This window comes from Gymnodraco acuticeps, unplaced genomic scaffold, assembly GCF_902827175.1.
Source record: "Gymnodraco acuticeps unplaced genomic scaffold, fGymAcu1.1, whole genome shotgun sequence".
Taxonomy (NCBI): Eukaryota; Metazoa; Chordata; class Actinopteri; order Perciformes; family Bathydraconidae; genus Gymnodraco; species Gymnodraco acuticeps.
The window spans coordinates 405,170-422,453 of record NW_022990335.1 but is presented as its reverse complement, the minus strand read 5'-3'; the positions used below and the strand labels follow the sequence as shown (position 1 = coordinate 422,453).

The window sequence follows — 17,284 nt, the reverse complement described above, 5'->3', positions numbered from 1 at the left end:
CCCCCATCTATGTATATACTCGCATTTTAGACTCTGTTACTAACTGTATATCTGTAGACTTGGTATGTCTTAAATGTCCGGTTAGGATGTATTAGAACGAAATCTAAAATGAAAATTGTAAACAAGCAATCTGTATGTAAAAAAACCACCTGTATGTAAATTGTAAATAAGCCATCTGTATGTCAAATATGTCTTATATGTCTTAAATGACATGATGAATTGGAAATGGGGGACCCTGATGTAAACAAGACGAAAGTCTTTCTCTGGTCTGCATCCTCTTAACAATTGTATGTTTTGAGCTGTACTGTACTGTACCCAATATACAAGCTGTTAATAAACTTTTCAATCAATCAATCAATCAAGTCCCAGTCTTGAGACTGTTTACTACATTAAATAAGGGTTCATATATTTTAAAGGCTAGATGAGATCGGCATAATATACTTTGAGCTGTTAGTCTTTGTTAGAATACAAACACTGATCTATTTAATGACTCTGACCTCAGAGGGAGGTAGTATGGCCTCTTGATATTTGGATGCATGGTGATGCAGGAGAGTTCTCTGTTTTGGTACTGATGAATCCCAGTTTAGAGTTTGTCACATTAGACAACACAGTATCCTTATTGACATATTTGGGAGTGTAACTCTTGGTCAGCCTTGAAATGGTTCTCGTCATACCCCTCTGATAGGTGTGTATCAGTTGCAGTTAGTTAAGTCAGTGTCTTTATCTGAAACTGTATTATGGTGTGCCCCAGGGCTCTGGTCTTGCCCCTCTCCTGCTTCCCCTTCACTTCTAAAGTATCTCCTATTGCAACTTCAATGATATTCAATTCTAATTCTTATTTTAGCCTCCAAATGTAACAAAATTAGCTGTATAAAATGTCTAAACTTTGGATGGCACATCATGTCCTATAGCCAAAACAAAAGCTCTAGTTTTTGCTACGGTTTGTTTCAGGCAATTATGGGTTCTCTTTCCTCTTCTGTTACATCAACCCCAGAACATTGAGGTGTCACTTGACCAGGCACAGTCACTTATGTTTGATTCATTTCCTGTTTTTCCAGCTGAGAAACATAGGAAAACTCAGACAGATTGTGTCTCAAGCTGAGATGAGGCTGTATCAATGACTGAAACTCTGTCCTTACCTGCCACAGCAAAACATCCTTAAATCCCTTACAAGTGCCCAAAAATGTTGCTGCTAAAATCTGATCAGGTCCTCAAAAATGTCTCATGTGACACCAATCTTGGTGTCTCTAACTGACGTTGGACACTTCTATAAAGTAAATGAATGAATGTAACACCTGTATAGCCTTGCCTTTCTATATTTCTATTTATGGTGTTTTATTTTCTTGACAAACTTTTCTGAGTTCCTGTTTCCCCTTCTCTGGGTGTCTCTCAGGTGGAGGTGCTGATTGCCATCAGCAGCGTGACGTCTCCCCTGCTCTTTTCAGCCTCCGGCTTCCTTTCTTGCAGTGTGATCAGCTTTATTGACATTTTCCTGAATGATGTGCCTACAGCCAAGGTGAGTTTACAGAGGTGGAAATTGAACACAGTGGTGTGCAATATGCCGGCTTTCAAGGAACCATTTCCAGACTCAAGATAATTATGCACAAGAAGTACAGGAGAACACAATTAAGAGAAACGTTGAGAATTACTAACGTGTGTGTGTGTATGTGTGTGTGTGTGTGTGTGTGTGTGTGTGTGTGGTGTGTGTGTGTGTGTGTGTGTGTGTGTGTGTGTGTGTGTGTGTGTGTGTGTGTGTGTGTGTGTGTGTGGTGTGTGTGTGTGTGTGTGTGTGTGTGTGTGCATCAGTGCAAATGAGCATGCATTATTTAATATGTTGTCTCTGACCTGCTCACTCATGCTGTTGATACCATCAGGCCCCAGCAAGTTGACAGCCTGCTTCACCAAGTCTGTGCGTCCACAGCTGAGCATACGGAAGCCCAAATCCTGCAGGAACTTCGCTTCAGTAGAGGCAGCGTCCAGTTTCCTCGAGGCACAGAAGCAGTCATCCGTTCTGAAGGGCAAAGTACACCAAGTGATTCACAGTGTTTGCTTACAGTGTACCATATTTTCCACCTGAAAGGCTTTATTTTTAAACACTACAGGGAGGATGCGCATATGACTGATGTGTGAGTTTGCAAGTCCAGATAATGTGCTTGCTTGTGTTTTTTATGTGTGGGGGAAGAAAGTGGTTTTTCATCGCCGTACCGGAGTTGGCGCGGCTCACAGTCCACTCCGGGCAGCAGGAGGCGGGCAGCCTGCCGAACATCGTCGCTGTCCACAGAGAAGCTGCGTCTGTGCTCCGTGTGAACCGCTGCCACGCGCACCCACTCCATCAGGGGCGGCAGCACCAAGAACGGCCTGTAGGGGGGGATGGAGGCACATGATCATGACCACACACTGGACTTAAGGCAAACCCAGTACTTGAAAGGAAGGAACTTGCTAGGAAAATCCATCTTATAGAAATGTGCATATGTAATTTTAGTGATCTTGCTAGCTGTAGCTGATGTTTGAAAACAGGATGTCTAGAAGATGAAATCAAATACCCCAAACTGATATGTCATGCAGAAACACTTTGATGCAAGATCATATATTCAAATACAAATTCTGTTTTATACAGTCAGTGTCAACTACAGAGATTTGTCCAAACTATATCTCTTCACAATCTATTCTGCTCTATTCTAGAGACCTGAAGCTTGACAGTGCAATGATATCATACTGTGATCATGTTTGAAAGGCTTAGTGTTAAACTAAATATGCAATATAGAACTCCACTTATGCATTTCAGAATATGTATAATGCATTTCTATATGACTTAAAATGCCTTGTGATGTTGTAGCAATCATAAGGAATTACAAGTGTCATGTGAACACTTTACAGGGGGAGTAATTGCTCCCCTCTTAATCTGTTTGGCATGACGTTGTAATGGTGAACATCATGCCGCTCTCTGTAAACAGAGCATGGTTATGCATGTGAACATCAGCTCAGTATCTGCTTATAGAAGTAAGGGTGTGTTTTTCAAACCCACTGCGATGCAAGGATTAAATAGGGCAGGAATTGACAATCGCACCGTTGATCCTGACCCCAGAGCTAACAGTGAGCAGCTTGAGAAGGTGTGATGCGGAGAAAACCCAACCACAGTCTCATTGAGAGAAAATAACTCAATGGGAAACGTGCAGGGCCTACTTTTTTGAAAAAACTTCTCTTCCTGTCTACCTCTCTCCTCCACTCATCCTGCGTCAGTGTGTTTACTGCAGCTACATCAGCATGCATGAGGATACATACTGTATACATGATGTTACACTATGACCTTCATACTGTTCTGACAGCATGCCATGGCTATAAATACACACTTTGTTCACGTCAACAATGAGCTGTCATTAATGCAAAACACGACCACTGATAAGTATTATGATGGAACAGGTGTTGCTACTGACAATTTTAATCAAGGAAAGTTTTAACACATAGTTAAAACGATTGGATTTACATATGGCGTGTCAAAACTGACAGTTTCATCGGTTTTTTCATTTTGCAGAATGCATCCTTTTTAATCATATAAGTATCTTAGCTAATTTATCCTGTGGGATTTGCTGTCCAGTACATCGCTTGATGTCTTGATGTCGGGATGCCTGGACTGTCCTTGACACATGGTCGGCCCACATCTGTCACTCACTGTTAATTACTCACTGATCAATGCTGCTCCGAGGAGGATCTGTTACTGTAATAATTGTTTGATCTGCTAAGAAATCTTATTTCAAAGGATCCTGACCTAGAGCTCATTTGACTTTATTGGCTGTGCAGAATTCATTAAAAGCGGCACACAACACCCAATCAAGAGGCGGGGAACGTATAGTGGCAATGCATTCCCTCATAGGAAAACAGCAGATCACAAATGGTTCAAGGTCTTGCTGTTTCCCCTCTCAGGGCTTTCCTGGCTCTGGCAATGTGCCTATATATAACTAAAACAAACATTCATTAATGTGATTTCTGCTACAAATGGTGATTAGAGCTAAAGCAGACCTGGGACACACATTATAGCTGATAACTTGCTCCACTGCAGGCGATAAAGCCTGGAGCCCCCAGAGGAGGACTGCTCAGGCTCAACTGTCAGTACTGTTTCCCACCTCTGCCGCATGCTGACAGGGGTTTCCACCAAACTGCAGGAAATACTGAGGACTACAGCAGGATGTGATGAGTAAAATAAGAAAAATAAGGCATTTCATAAGGAGAAACTACAAGGATTGTGAGGACTGTTCTCTTTCCTGACTATGAAGTGTCAAAAAACTGCATGATGAAGGATCAGGGGAATTAACACTATGGAAACATAGCCTAAGCCTTATGTTGTTTATGTATAAGCAACCAGCACAGTCCTACAGCTGCCAGCTGATTATATCCCCCTATGTCATTGACGGTAATTATAAATACTGACGCCGGCTTCAACAGCCGCTTCCTGCCGCAGCTCAGGTCACCCTGAGGGCTCGCTAAAGTAGCCAATAAGTTGACAATTCACTGAGATAAAACTGTGCTTTCCTGCCAGAGGAAAACATCTGGTGTGCCATTTCAGGGGTTAGCACAGAGAGCCAGAAATATAATAAAGTCTGAAGAGGTTTACAGTTACAGGAGCAGGAACATTACCTCTGAATAGTGTCTGTGACGCAGGAGTGTAAATTGTAGATTAAATAAGGTGGACAATGAAGGCGCAATAATGGTACAATCCCACAGGACAACATGAGGTGAAGGGTTCCGATGTTTTGTCAATGCTGCAAAGTCATACCTCCACTCTATGATTCTATCCCACATTGAATACTGTTTGACAAACTGGTCGTTTGCTTGTGCCACAAACTTGAAACTGATTGAACAGCTGTACAAGAGGTGTTTGACTGAAAGCCAAATTCATACCACCACTGTTACAGTACCATCCTTGAAAAACACAATTTCTCGAGTTTTGACAATTTTAAGTCTTTTAAAAGTTAGTGTTTTTTTTATAAATGTTTACATGGACTGGCCCCCCCTCCCTTAGAGGAATTCATCCACAAAAATCACACTGGACGCTGCACTAGGTCAGAAACCAGAGGAGACTGTCAAGTCCACCGTAGACGGACCACTTTTGGACAAAATGTCCTCTCCATTAAAGGCAGCTCATTGTGGAATAGCCTCCCAACTGAGATACGGGATTGTCCCACTCTCAATAGTTTTAAAGGTCAACTCAAAGAATGGTTGAGAAACAAACAGACGTGTAATCACCGCTAAATGCACTTTAACAAAGGGGTATTGACCCTTGAACTTTATGTAGCACTTTTATCTTCTCTTGCACTTTATATGTCGTAGCTGCTACATTGTACTGCCATGTGGTAAATACTTGTATGCTGCTCATGCTCTTCCTGGATATCATGTATTTATTTTTGCTATGTATATAAATGTCATGTTCTTATGTTGTGACGGGTCTACGGATGGAAATAAGCTCAAAGCTAAAATCCGGCTCATTTACACTTGTATTAAGCATTATTTTGTTTTAAAGTGTTCATCAATGTGCACTGTCCCGATTCAAATAAACGATTAAATGAAAATGAAATGAAAAATACCAGATGATTTCATTACTTTGCCTTGCTCTGGTTCAGAAAGCCTAAATGTATCAAACACTAGTCATGGCTTAATTATGATGGCAGGTTAACATCTAGATACTAAACAACTGACAAATATATTTCTCTTCCAATTCCAGCACATCTAACATATTCTATAACTGAACAGCATATTGTTTTATATTTCTTCTTCATGAGGTGTTCCTGTTACATGTTTTATCTACCTTGCTTTTGGCTCTATAGTGAGAATACATGTTATATAGTTCTGTCAGTTGTTAGTGCTCTTTGTTAAATAACGGCCTGGTATCAATGTAAGTTAAATATTAATTATTTTTGTAGCTATTACTCAATGAACTTCGGAGAAAAAACAATATCATTAGCTGCTAAATTCTCTACTGTGTTTGTCAGCTAGTCCCTTTAGTGCCGAACAGGTACTGTACAGTTGGTTTTTGGAAGCTTATTTATTGAAAACATCTGACTGCTTTGTCTGATGGCAGTGAACCAAAACAAAGCTAAAAGACGCTAAACGCTCTGTAGATCTGAAGACAAATGAGGATTAAGGCAACAATTCTTTATGGGTTCATCCTTTCAAACACAATTGTTCACCTGGAAATATTCATGTGATACTTTTTCAATGTATACAAATATTGCGTATGGCTGCTTTGAAGCAACTCTGTGTAGAAATTGTGTGTGATAAGAACATTTTACGATTAATGTGATGACACTCATTTCAGTTTGTGAGCATGAGAGTATTTGTTGCTTTCAGCCATTCATTCTAAACAATATTGGTCGAATCAAGAGGTGTAATGGCTGGTGTTATTCAAATGTTATTGTTAACCACACATTAGCAGAACTAACAATGGATTACACCCTTCTATTTCCTTATCTAGTACATCCATCCATCCATCCATCTTCTCCCGCTTATCCGTGGTCGGGTCGCGGGGGTAGCAGTTCCAGCAGAGAGCCCCAAACTTTCTTTTCCCTGGCGACATCAACCAGCTCTGACTGGGGGATCCCAAGGCGCTCCCAGGCCAGCGAAGATATATAATCCCTCCACCTGGTCCTAGGTCTACCCCTTGGTCTCTTCCCAGCTGGACGTGCCTGGAACACCTCCCTGGAGGCGCCCAGGTGGCATCCTAACTAGGTGCCCGAACCACCTCAACTGGCTCCTTTCGACGCGAAGGAGGAGCGGCTCAACTCCGAGTCCCTCCCCGATGACCGAACTTCTCACCTTATCTCTAAGGGAGACACCAGCCACCCTGCGGAGAAAACCCATCTCGGCCGCTTGTATCCGCGATCTCGTTCTTTCGGTCATGACCCATCCTTCATGACCATAGGTGAGGGTAGGAACGAAAATGGCCTGGTAGACAGAGAGCTTTGCCTTCTGGCTCAGCTCCCTTTTCGTCACAACGGTGCGGTAAAGCGACTGCAGTACCGCTCCCGCTGCTCCGATTCTCCGGCCCATCTCACGCTCCATTGTTCCCTCACTCGAGAACAAGACCCCGAGATACTTGAACTCCTTCACTTGGGGTAAGGACTCATTCCCTACTTGGAGTGGACAGTCCATCGGTTTCCTGCTGAGAACCATGGCCTCAGATTTGGAGGTGCTGATCCTCATCCCAGCCGCTTCACACTCGGTTGCGAACCGATCCAGTGAGTGCTGAAGGTCGCAGACCGATGAAGCCATTAGAACCACATCATCTGCAAAAAGCAGTGGTGCAATCCTTAGTCCACCGAACTGCAGACCCCCTCCCCCATGACTACGCCTCGAAATCCGATCCATGTATATTACAAACAGGATTGGTGACAAAGCGCAGCCCTGGCGGAGGCCAACCCTCACCGGAAATGGGTCCGACTTACTACCGAGGACCCGGACACAGCTCTCGCTTTGGGAGTACAGAGATTGGATGGCCCTGAGTAGAGACCCCCTCACCCCATACTCCCGCAGCACCTCCCACAGTAACTCCCTGGGAACTCGGTCATACGCCTTCTCCAAGTCTACAAAACACATGTAGACCGGATAAGCGTACTCCCAGGCCCCCTCCAGGATCCTTGCGAGAGTAAAAAGCTGATCCGTCGTTCCACGACCAGGACGGAATCCGCATTGTTCCTCCTCAATCTGAGGTTCGACAATCGGCCTGACCCTCCTTTCGAGTACCTTAGAGTAAACTTTCCCGGGGAGGCTGAGTAGTGTGATGCCTCAGTAATTGGCACACACCCTCTGATCCACCTGTTTAAAAAGGGGAACCACCACCCCGGTCTGCCACTCCTTCGGTACTGTTTCTTATCTAGTACAAATGTTTTATAATATCAAAAAACAGCTGGCCACTAAAGGTTTTAGAAAAACATTGGCCAAACAACAGTAAGTGGTACAGTTGTTGGGGACTATTTTCTGTCATGGAATAATACATAGTTTGATGCTGAGTGATTTCTTTCTCACCTCTCTGTCTGTAAGGTGACCTTCGAAGGCTCAACGTTGGGGTTCTCCCACTCCATCTGAGGGCAGTGCATGAAGTAACACAGTGTGTAGATGGCCTCGGGCGCCCAGTAGATCACTCCGCTCTTCTGGTGGATCGGCGTCCCATTGTTGGGGTTCTTCATGTACAGCGGCTGTAGGTAGTGCATGGCCCGGGACACTATGTCACCTATACAAACACACAAATATACACACACATATCATATAGGGCAACACAAGTACTGAAGAAGGAGTTAATGTTCAGGCACAAGGGTGCAAAAAGGGAGAATATTTTGAGCAATTGGCCTTTAAAAAGACATCAGGGAACCTTCTTCATTCCTTCCAGCCCCCTTAGAGCTCACTCTGTCAGGGGAAATCGAGAGTTCCCCCGCACACCATCAGAAAAAGAGACAGAGTTCATCCCAGTCCTTTCTGTGCCGCTCACTGGGGGAGAGCAGGAGGATAAGCATGCTCAGGACTGCGCTGTGTGGAGAATGAATATTTATGGATAAACATTAGCTACTCCAAGCTATTTCCCCTGCATAATTTTTCAGTACTTTAAGGTCATCCAGTTGGGCTAGAAAAACCAAAGCTTGAGAGGACTCTGGTAATAAACATTTGAATATTCTCTAGGCAGGTTTTAAAGAGAAAGTAAACAGTTCTTGGAAAAGCATGTTCAACACCTTTTGTATTGTCAAGGGACAAAACAGACTGCCTTTTAAGTGCAGAAAACTCATTTCACAAAAAAACGAGAGATGAATTTGAAGTTCCTGTCACAGACATAGATAGTCGAGGAGACCAACATCTTCACTCTGAGGACAATTATGACTGTGGCACTGTATTATTATAGCAAGGACTCAAATCCCATTTCACTGACTGCTGTCAGATGTATGTCGCCTCTCCTTCCTGTCTAGACCCACTGCACTGTGAGAAAATGCAATGAAATTCTGAAGCAGGTTCAATCTTAGAGAAACCCACTCTGTACCATATTGTTCGGGTCAATTTGATAGCATTCAATGGGAAAAGTAATGGAGCAAGGCGGCACATGGTTCTCCGGTCTAAATGAGCTATACTGTATGTGCGCCTATACAATACACAGACGGAGCAAACTGTCATTTACATGGACAAAAGGGTTTGTTTAGCATCAAAATTGAGCTATTTGGCACTTGCCAAGATTCCATTTAGCCTTGACAATGTGAGAGGAGAGTGTCAAAAGGATGTCTGAATGAGGGAAGAGCATTCATGCAACAAAACAGTGAATCTCACTGCCTTCCTTTGGGAACAGGGGGGCTGTGCTGGACAACATCTACTGACGCAATGAGAAGGAAATATGACAGGAATGATTACCTCGCATATAAATGTTAAGCTAAAGCCCTGCACCTTCACTCTGTCGCTGTCATCCTGCGCCTTTCCTCTTAATTGTAGCAACAGGATAAGCTTGTAACAGTGCCCTCTTAAGCTTGGTAAGGGAAGTTGAGGTGGTCAGCAACAGCCGGTTCTCATGTCTTATTTATGCTGCCCTGTGACATTTCCTACATTCTCAGAGGAGGCTGACAGAGACTGTGAAAAGAAGATTATTCCTAACACAGAGAGAGTGCAACAGTAGCGAAGTAGCAGCAGCTGAAAGTGAGATTACTGCTGCTCTTTTAGCAGGTGTACACAGAAATATCTGCTCAAAAAAGATGGATTCATTGTTTTCAGTGACGGTTTGAAGATTCTTTGTTTTGGCCAAAAGAGAGGATTGAAAGAAGAACAGCAGTTTAATAAGCTAACACGCCAATAGCCTTTTCGCTTTAAGATTCAAGCCTTTAATCAATACCTCATCCTGGGTAATTAATTGTTGATGCTAACAAGAAGAGGAGAGGTGGAGGACACACAGCATATCCGCTCCTCAGGTATCTCACTGATCACCTTTAAGCAGCGGGGCAATGCTCTCTGTGTTTTCAAAGCTTTAGAATCTCCTTAGAAAAGCAAAATAACACAAATATGCCAGTCTCCAGTGCATAATGGCACTGCTTTGATTTACAAGGAATTGTATTAGAGTTGGCACCTTTAAGGTGAGTAACCGGCAATGCAGCACCCACATAACAACCAAACCGCTCATTACGCCAGAGACTGTGAAGGCTGTTTAATGCATAACTGCCAGAAAATAAGTATGCTCTCAGGAAATGTAGATTTTAAAGGGAAAATCTGCTTCCTTTTCAGTGGATGTTCATTCAGTGTTAAAGGTAAATGTGAATGGAAGCAATAAAGTGCCTGCAATATTGACCAAGAGATCGGAGCTCTCCTGCTTACCGCCTCAGCCTCTTTCCAACATGTTTCTTTTGCCAAATATTTGTTCACCGAGTCAGCCAAAAGGCCTCCTAGTCCTTAAAACTCATATCTTGTCATGAACGCCCTACATCCCCATCTTCTCCTGGCTCTGAAATATATGTCCTCCTTGCATCAATACTCATAGCTGTCTGGTGTAACTGATGCAGTAAGTACAGTATACGCAGATGCAAACTCAGCTGTCTTGGTCAATGTACACTGAGGAATTGATTGTTTCCATTGACATTGGCACTGATTGAACACCCGCATCAAAGGCGGTGAAAGTCCTCAATTCTGATGGAGCAATTATATTCAAGCCTTTATGATGTAGGGAATAAATATTCAGTAACCAGCTTTCCTTTGTGTATTGATGAATGGCTCTTGGCGGCACTGTGCAGCTGCTGCCATCATCACAGTTTCTGTGTTTCATTTATTTGCTGCTATGCGGCCATGATTGCATTTAATGGTCGCCTGTGGCCATCCTGACTCGACAAGATGCTAAGCCATTCTTCCCGCTATTAGTTTTGTCAATTTCCAAAGCAGCCCGAGATTTTAGACCCTAATTACCTCGCATATAAGATAACAAGGAGGGCACCAACACTATCTTTATGGAGATGCTCCATCAGAATTGGTTAAAAAGCCAAGACTCACAACGAAAGAGAGAAAGAAAAGGTAGAAGAAAGGGAGCAGCTTGACAAAAACGACAGAACTCGTGCTCTCTTTGAATATCAAACATTGTTAAGGGAATATATAACTTGAGTGGAACTCTCCCTAAGAGGGTCTATCATCATTACCCATGCTGCTTTAACTTTCAGAAGGACTTTATATTTTAACGTCTGTAGAGACTAACTGTGATAGGAACAAGCACACAGCGTCCCCGCAGTAATCAGGATGGTTTAGTTTGCACAAGGACGGCATTCAAAGTAACATCACTGACGATCCTTTAGCTGTCAGAGGTCTCTGGAGTCTTTATTAGAGCAAGAATGGTATGTTCTCAGAGGAGCGAGGCTGGGAGATGTGGTACACTGTGCATGGGTGCACTTTATACTTCATTGTTGACATTGAAAAAGTATAGTTATTTGCCCTGTGTATTTCCCTTTTTGATTGAATATTGATTTTATCATGTAAAACACTTTAGTTTAGGTGAAGTGCATGTTTTTGAAAATCAGATGAGGCAAAGAGAAAAGACAAGATTTATTTCCACCTCGAAATGTATTTCTTTGCTGTGGTAACATTTGTTCTGCTCTGCGCACAATAATAATGATATTCAGGAGTGTTTTCTTAATCAGCATTAATAACTTACATTGTATGAGAGAGTACCCTTTGTAGAATGACTAAACATTAATTTTTAATACGGTAATTAATTTGCGAACAAGTTTAATGGCCATAATGAACGTGACAAAGTCAATTCTAAACTAAAGCAACAATTGTTCACTAATGTAATAATATTACAAGTTTCACAGACAACAACTAAATACATTTACTCTATTTCACTTTGTGTGCAAAGCTCGGTACGTTTTTGCAATGAAAATGGAAATGCAAAATTGGGGATTAGACACAATATGTGTTGCAACATCTAAACACTCCCAGTTTGTTGTTTTTTCAGGAAGCCCAATTAACATTATATGTTTTCCATGTTTTAGTCATGTGTGAATGATTCAATCTGACTTCCATATTGTTTAAAAAAAGGAAGCGTTTTTGGTCATTAGTAATTTGACATTTTAGGAAAGGCACATTTTTTCCCTTTCTTGCCAAGAAGTAAATAAGTGAAAGAGAACATATTAGAAGAGTGATGCCACTCTCATGTTCAAATATGAAGCAATATATGTTGTTACCTTTGAACACAGCTGGGCTATTTATCTTACAGACATGAGATTGATATTGATAGACTCATCTTGCGTTTGGCAAGAAAAGGAATATTTCCTAATGTCAACAGTAAGAAGCTTAAGAGCATTATGCTGCTGTTGGTTGTGGGGTTTAAGCCAATGGACATTTCAAATGCACAGAGAGGTCACTGCCGTTTGACCTTGCATCACTTTGTGAGCAGTATACATTTCCATATATATGGAAGCCTGTATGAATTTTGTATGATCCGGATAACCACCGCCCCTAAAAATAGATCGGGGGGATTCAATAAGTATTGGGTTACAAAAACAATGCTGTGAGGAACATATGTGTCTCAGGATTTTGTCCTGCAGGCTGAGTGACGATGACACACCAAGTTTCCTAATAATTGCAGCATTTGCAGGACTGTCATTTCAAATATGCTAATTTGGCATTTTGGTGGAAGAGAAAAGAAATAAATATAAAGAGGTAAATCAGAAGCAAACCTCTTAAATTGATTCTAAATGCCAGCACATAGACTGTCCCCTGCATCGGATGCAAATTATACTGTTCTTCTATCACATTAAATATATTTTTGAAAATCATATCCAAAATCTGCATTTCTTTCTAACCATCCCAAATGTAATACCTTTCTTTCCCCCATCTCAAGTCTCTTTCAGATACACAATATGTCAGGGCGATAAGGCCCAGCTTTTCTCAATTATTCATTTTCATCCCGGGCTTGAGGGTCTGTTTGCAAATCCTATAGTTATTGACAGAATTCCTCTCCAGCGCTGTGACATTAGCACCGGACTAAGCTCGGCTATTATCCATCGGCGGCTCTGTTGTCTCACAGTGTGTTTGCAGGGTCAACATAACAGAATGAGTGCTTGCTTGACCTCATCAATACAACATGGACAGAGGACAGGCGATTTGCCTCAGAGCGCCCCCCCCTGCCTTGTCCCTGAGAAAACATACAGTAAGGAGAATTGGCTCACTGTTTATTCAGAGGATAAATGTTTACACTAGATATACAGGGAATGTTTTTCCAGCCTTGTCTTGACATCCCGATGCCATGACGACAGCAACAGACTCTACGACCCGTTCACCATTGTTATGCTTGTGGATTTATTTATTTTGTAAAAAAATATTGTCATGCACATCGGGGGATAATTTGTGCTTATGTGACTAAATGTGTTATTCTTTTGTCAGAGGACAGCTCTCAGATTTGTTTTCTGGAATGAGCCGCAGAGTTGCACGCAACCAAGAAACAAGACTGTTCAACACTTCCAATGAGAGTCGTGATTCTATGTTTATATCGAAAGAGGGAAGATGTGTCCTCAGCTTGTCACTGCGGATACATCGAGGCCTTGAGAGTTTGTCAGAAAGTCTCCCCCACAACAGAAAACAATATTTAATGAGGAATGTGTGCTTAACCTTGCTTTGTCAAACTGTTTAACTTTTTGGGAAGGGAGGACAAGAGGGAAAAACATAATCAGTATCTCAAAACCTATTAGTATTATCATATAAAACTAAACCATATGTAAATGACTTTGTATTCAGAAAGCATGCAGAAGCCCATTATTTCATTTGAATAATGAGTACATTGTGAGTGGACAGACATTCAATTATTTTTTGGAGGGCTTGTCAAACTCATACAGTATGTTTAATAAATAGCTCTGGGTTATTAAAATGGATCTCATTGACAGTGCATAAACATTCGTTTAAATATGCACAAAACGGGAAAACGCTAAATGCTAGTTTTACCTGAGCATGTCCCGATGCTAACAGAGGTTACTTCACACAATAAGAGGCTAAAGTTAGATCTAAGACTTCTTATTTAAAAAACTTTTAAACTTAACTAAAAATGAAATCTACGTGGAAAAAACGACACCAATTATTGTAAAGTAAAATATGACTTATAATCCAGTGGAATGGTTTGATTTTCGACCTCCAATGTTGAAAACATGTGACACTAGAATGGAACAAAGACATTTTTTTGTTTTGTTTTATTGGTTCCGCTATCCTGATCTGCGTGGTCAATTATTCTGGAACCCTGTATAAGCAAAACATGTCCTAGGTTTGCAAGTATTTTGGTTATAAATCTAAATATTAAACAAATTAAAATGTAGGTCAGATGGGGCTAGTTTGAAGGAAGTGAAGCCAACAAAGTTATTATTTTCACCCACAGGGGGACATATGCGTTCTAAATGTCATTGCTACCTTTCAAATAGCCAACATGACAACTCTCTAGAATTCATCCTATGGAAACAAACAATATCTCTACGAAATATTGTCTTCATCCATTAAGTAACTGTTAAGAAATGTCAGTTAAATACCAACTTGGTTGAATGGTATGGTTCTTACCTGACATGCTCTTTTCACACATGCTAGATAAACAAAAGAACATGGTCCCTACCACCTCTGAAAATATCAATTCAACACCATGGGCAATAATAAGCTTCTATTACTGCCTCCACTCTTCTGGGAAAGGCTTCCACAGGCTTGCGGACCCTGGCTGTGGGTTCTTTGTTCCCATTCAGCCAGAAGCGAACAGACCTTTTTTCTGGAATACATTTTGACCGGTCACAGTATGATAAGCACAGTTCTGAATAATTAATGTTAACTGAGTTCCAGTTTGCCGTTTCAGAGTCCTGCTATTGTGAACGCTGACTCCCTGTCACACTGTCATGACTTACTGGGACAGTTGAATAGAACAGGGCCATTGTTAATGTTATTAGCAACACCTGTGCTTTTCTTACTGTGACAAGTGACGGCTGTGAAAAAGCCTATTAGTGAGTTTGGGTACTGGTGTTGGCTGATAAGGCCTGGCTAGCAGTCAGTGCTAAAATGCATCCCAAAGGCGTCGGACGAGGCTAGTCAAGTTCCTCCATGCCAAAAGTGGGAAATGATTTTTTTATGGGCCTTTGTTTGTGCACTGGGGCATAAATAGTAGTCTTAAATAGTATTGCGTCAAAGTTGGAAGCACAGCACTTGTATATTAAAATCACCTGACCGTGACTAGGTGACCATTCGATTACATTTAGAGCGATTCATTTGCCTTTTTCAATGAAGACAATCTGACTTGTGACAGGAGGAAGACATAATGCAACGTAACATGACATACAAAAAATAAACTAATCATGGCTGATTTTCAATTAGCTGCATTTATTCAGCTTTTGCCATAGATGTATGAAGAGAAATGGGTGCAGCGTTGGTGGGGCAATGCTCCATCCTATGAAAGTAGCTTTAAGTCGCATGAAGTCAATAAAGTTTGCCGCGGCAGCACACAAAAATTAAGGAAAATTACTCTCTACTCTGATATAGAGGAATCTTACAAGTTTCAGGACCTACTGATTAAAACAAAAAATTATTTCGTTTTTTTATACTGGGTATTTGGTTTATCTCAACTTGATTTACAGAGGTCTCTTTCCACATGTAAGTCTGTGGGAAATCCTGTGACTGAGAGTTTGGAATGATATGGTTTGGTCATTATGTTAAGCCATCTACAAAGCCATCATTAGTGTTACTAGCAACACCTATTCTTTTGAATCTAATTTTAAAACAGGTCTCTGTAAGGTGGGTCTTTTGCATTGCTCGAGGGCACATAGACTACCTTGCTTATTGAGAGATAGGTCAACGATGGTCCTTCACTTCTCCATCCAGACTTCTACAGTCACACACTGACACACAAATACACACATAGACAGCTTACTGAGTTCAGAGATGCTGCCCACTCTTGTAGCCAGTAAACACTGTTCGATGGAGCGCAGCTCAGAGTGACTGTAGGCGTTTCCATCTCCGCTCTTCCCCGCTCGCTGCTGCAGCTGCTGGTCCCTGTGAAGAGTCAGACCCTCAGGTAGGCTGAGCACACCTGGAGCGGAGAGGGAGTTACATCACATTAATGTCAAGACTGCAGTCTGAAAAGAGACAATTCTTAACTCACTTGTGAATATTCTTTACAGGATGAGTTGCGAATAAAAACACAGCTTACCCTCTTTAATGTTGATATCTCATCACACCCTTTATATATTTTTCTTATTGTTGTGTATTTGTGTGAAGAGTGAGACAAAAAAGAGGCCAAACAATATAGTAATCATGCCTCCTAGTTGCACCTGTCACAGACTTTCCCAAAGGTAATAATGTGTAAAATCCGTGTTTTCAGAAGTATTTTTCGCTCTGAGGGTGACGAGGCAGACTGCTCTCCATTTCGCTTTGTTGACAGTTTCTCATTCCTCCGCAGCTTCGTGCTGCACCCTTCTTATCGTTTGCAGGGTGTCAACTCGTGAAATGGCAGAAAGCAGCGACTCTGTACTTAACCTTTTAATCACTGTGGAAAAAGTAGCTTTGGTTTTAATGGCTCCTTTTTCATAACATGCTCCTAATTTAATGCACATGCTGCTTGTGGCAAAGGTGACATTCTTCATTCATCCTACTTCTTTTAAAGGTCATTCATTTAACTTGTTCCCAATGACAGCTAAAGCATGCGAGAGAGTGTTGGAAATTAAAGTTAGATACATTTGCTATATCAAGTGACAGTAATAGCTCTTGGTTTAAATACAACTGAGATACGTTTGACATAAATCAGAACATACATAATACAAAAATGTTTATCTAGTTATGTCAAATAATAATAATAATTCTATTAGCATATTAAAGAGTACTCCAAACATGTATGCATCACTTTTCTTAATCATGCAGTTCAAATGTGATTAAATTAAATTGAATGCCACTCCTCAAAACCTGTAAACAGATTGTTCCTGCATGAGTATTGATAATGCCAAAAGAGAAACATCTTTGTTTAGCCCCCCCACTCCCACCATACTCAAATCATTTTCGAACCTACCCTCCCTTACAGAAAAAGTGTGGTTAGTTAGTAACTAAATCCACAGTCCTTAAAATGTACTGATTATAAAAGGAATGGCTCTGATTATACTCCACTTTTAAGATTGCCATTCCCCAGTCATACACAAGTAATAAAAACTGTGCGGCAAAAGCATCTGGACGAGGGGCTGTTTACAAACCAGCAGCAGCCATGTGGCACCATCTCATCTACATCTTTGTTCAGAGAGATACTGACAACCTGCAGGACTCTGGAACAAAGAGCAGGAGGCATCCC

The 17,284-nt window shown here is 41.5% G+C and overlaps 1 protein-coding gene across 1 annotated transcript in view; it reads right to left on the bottom strand.

The window, feature by feature from the left end:
- Positions 1-17,284, bottom strand: part of btbd11b (BTB (POZ) domain containing 11b) — a 108,033-nt gene that overhangs the window by 17,940 nt on the left and 72,809 nt on the right. The window contains 4 exon segments of the mRNA XM_034223407.1: positions 1,846-2,011; positions 2,206-2,358; positions 8,017-8,221; positions 15,881-16,039. Coding sequence (XP_034079298.1) covers positions 1,846-2,011; positions 2,206-2,358; positions 8,017-8,221; positions 15,881-16,039 — 683 coding nt within the window.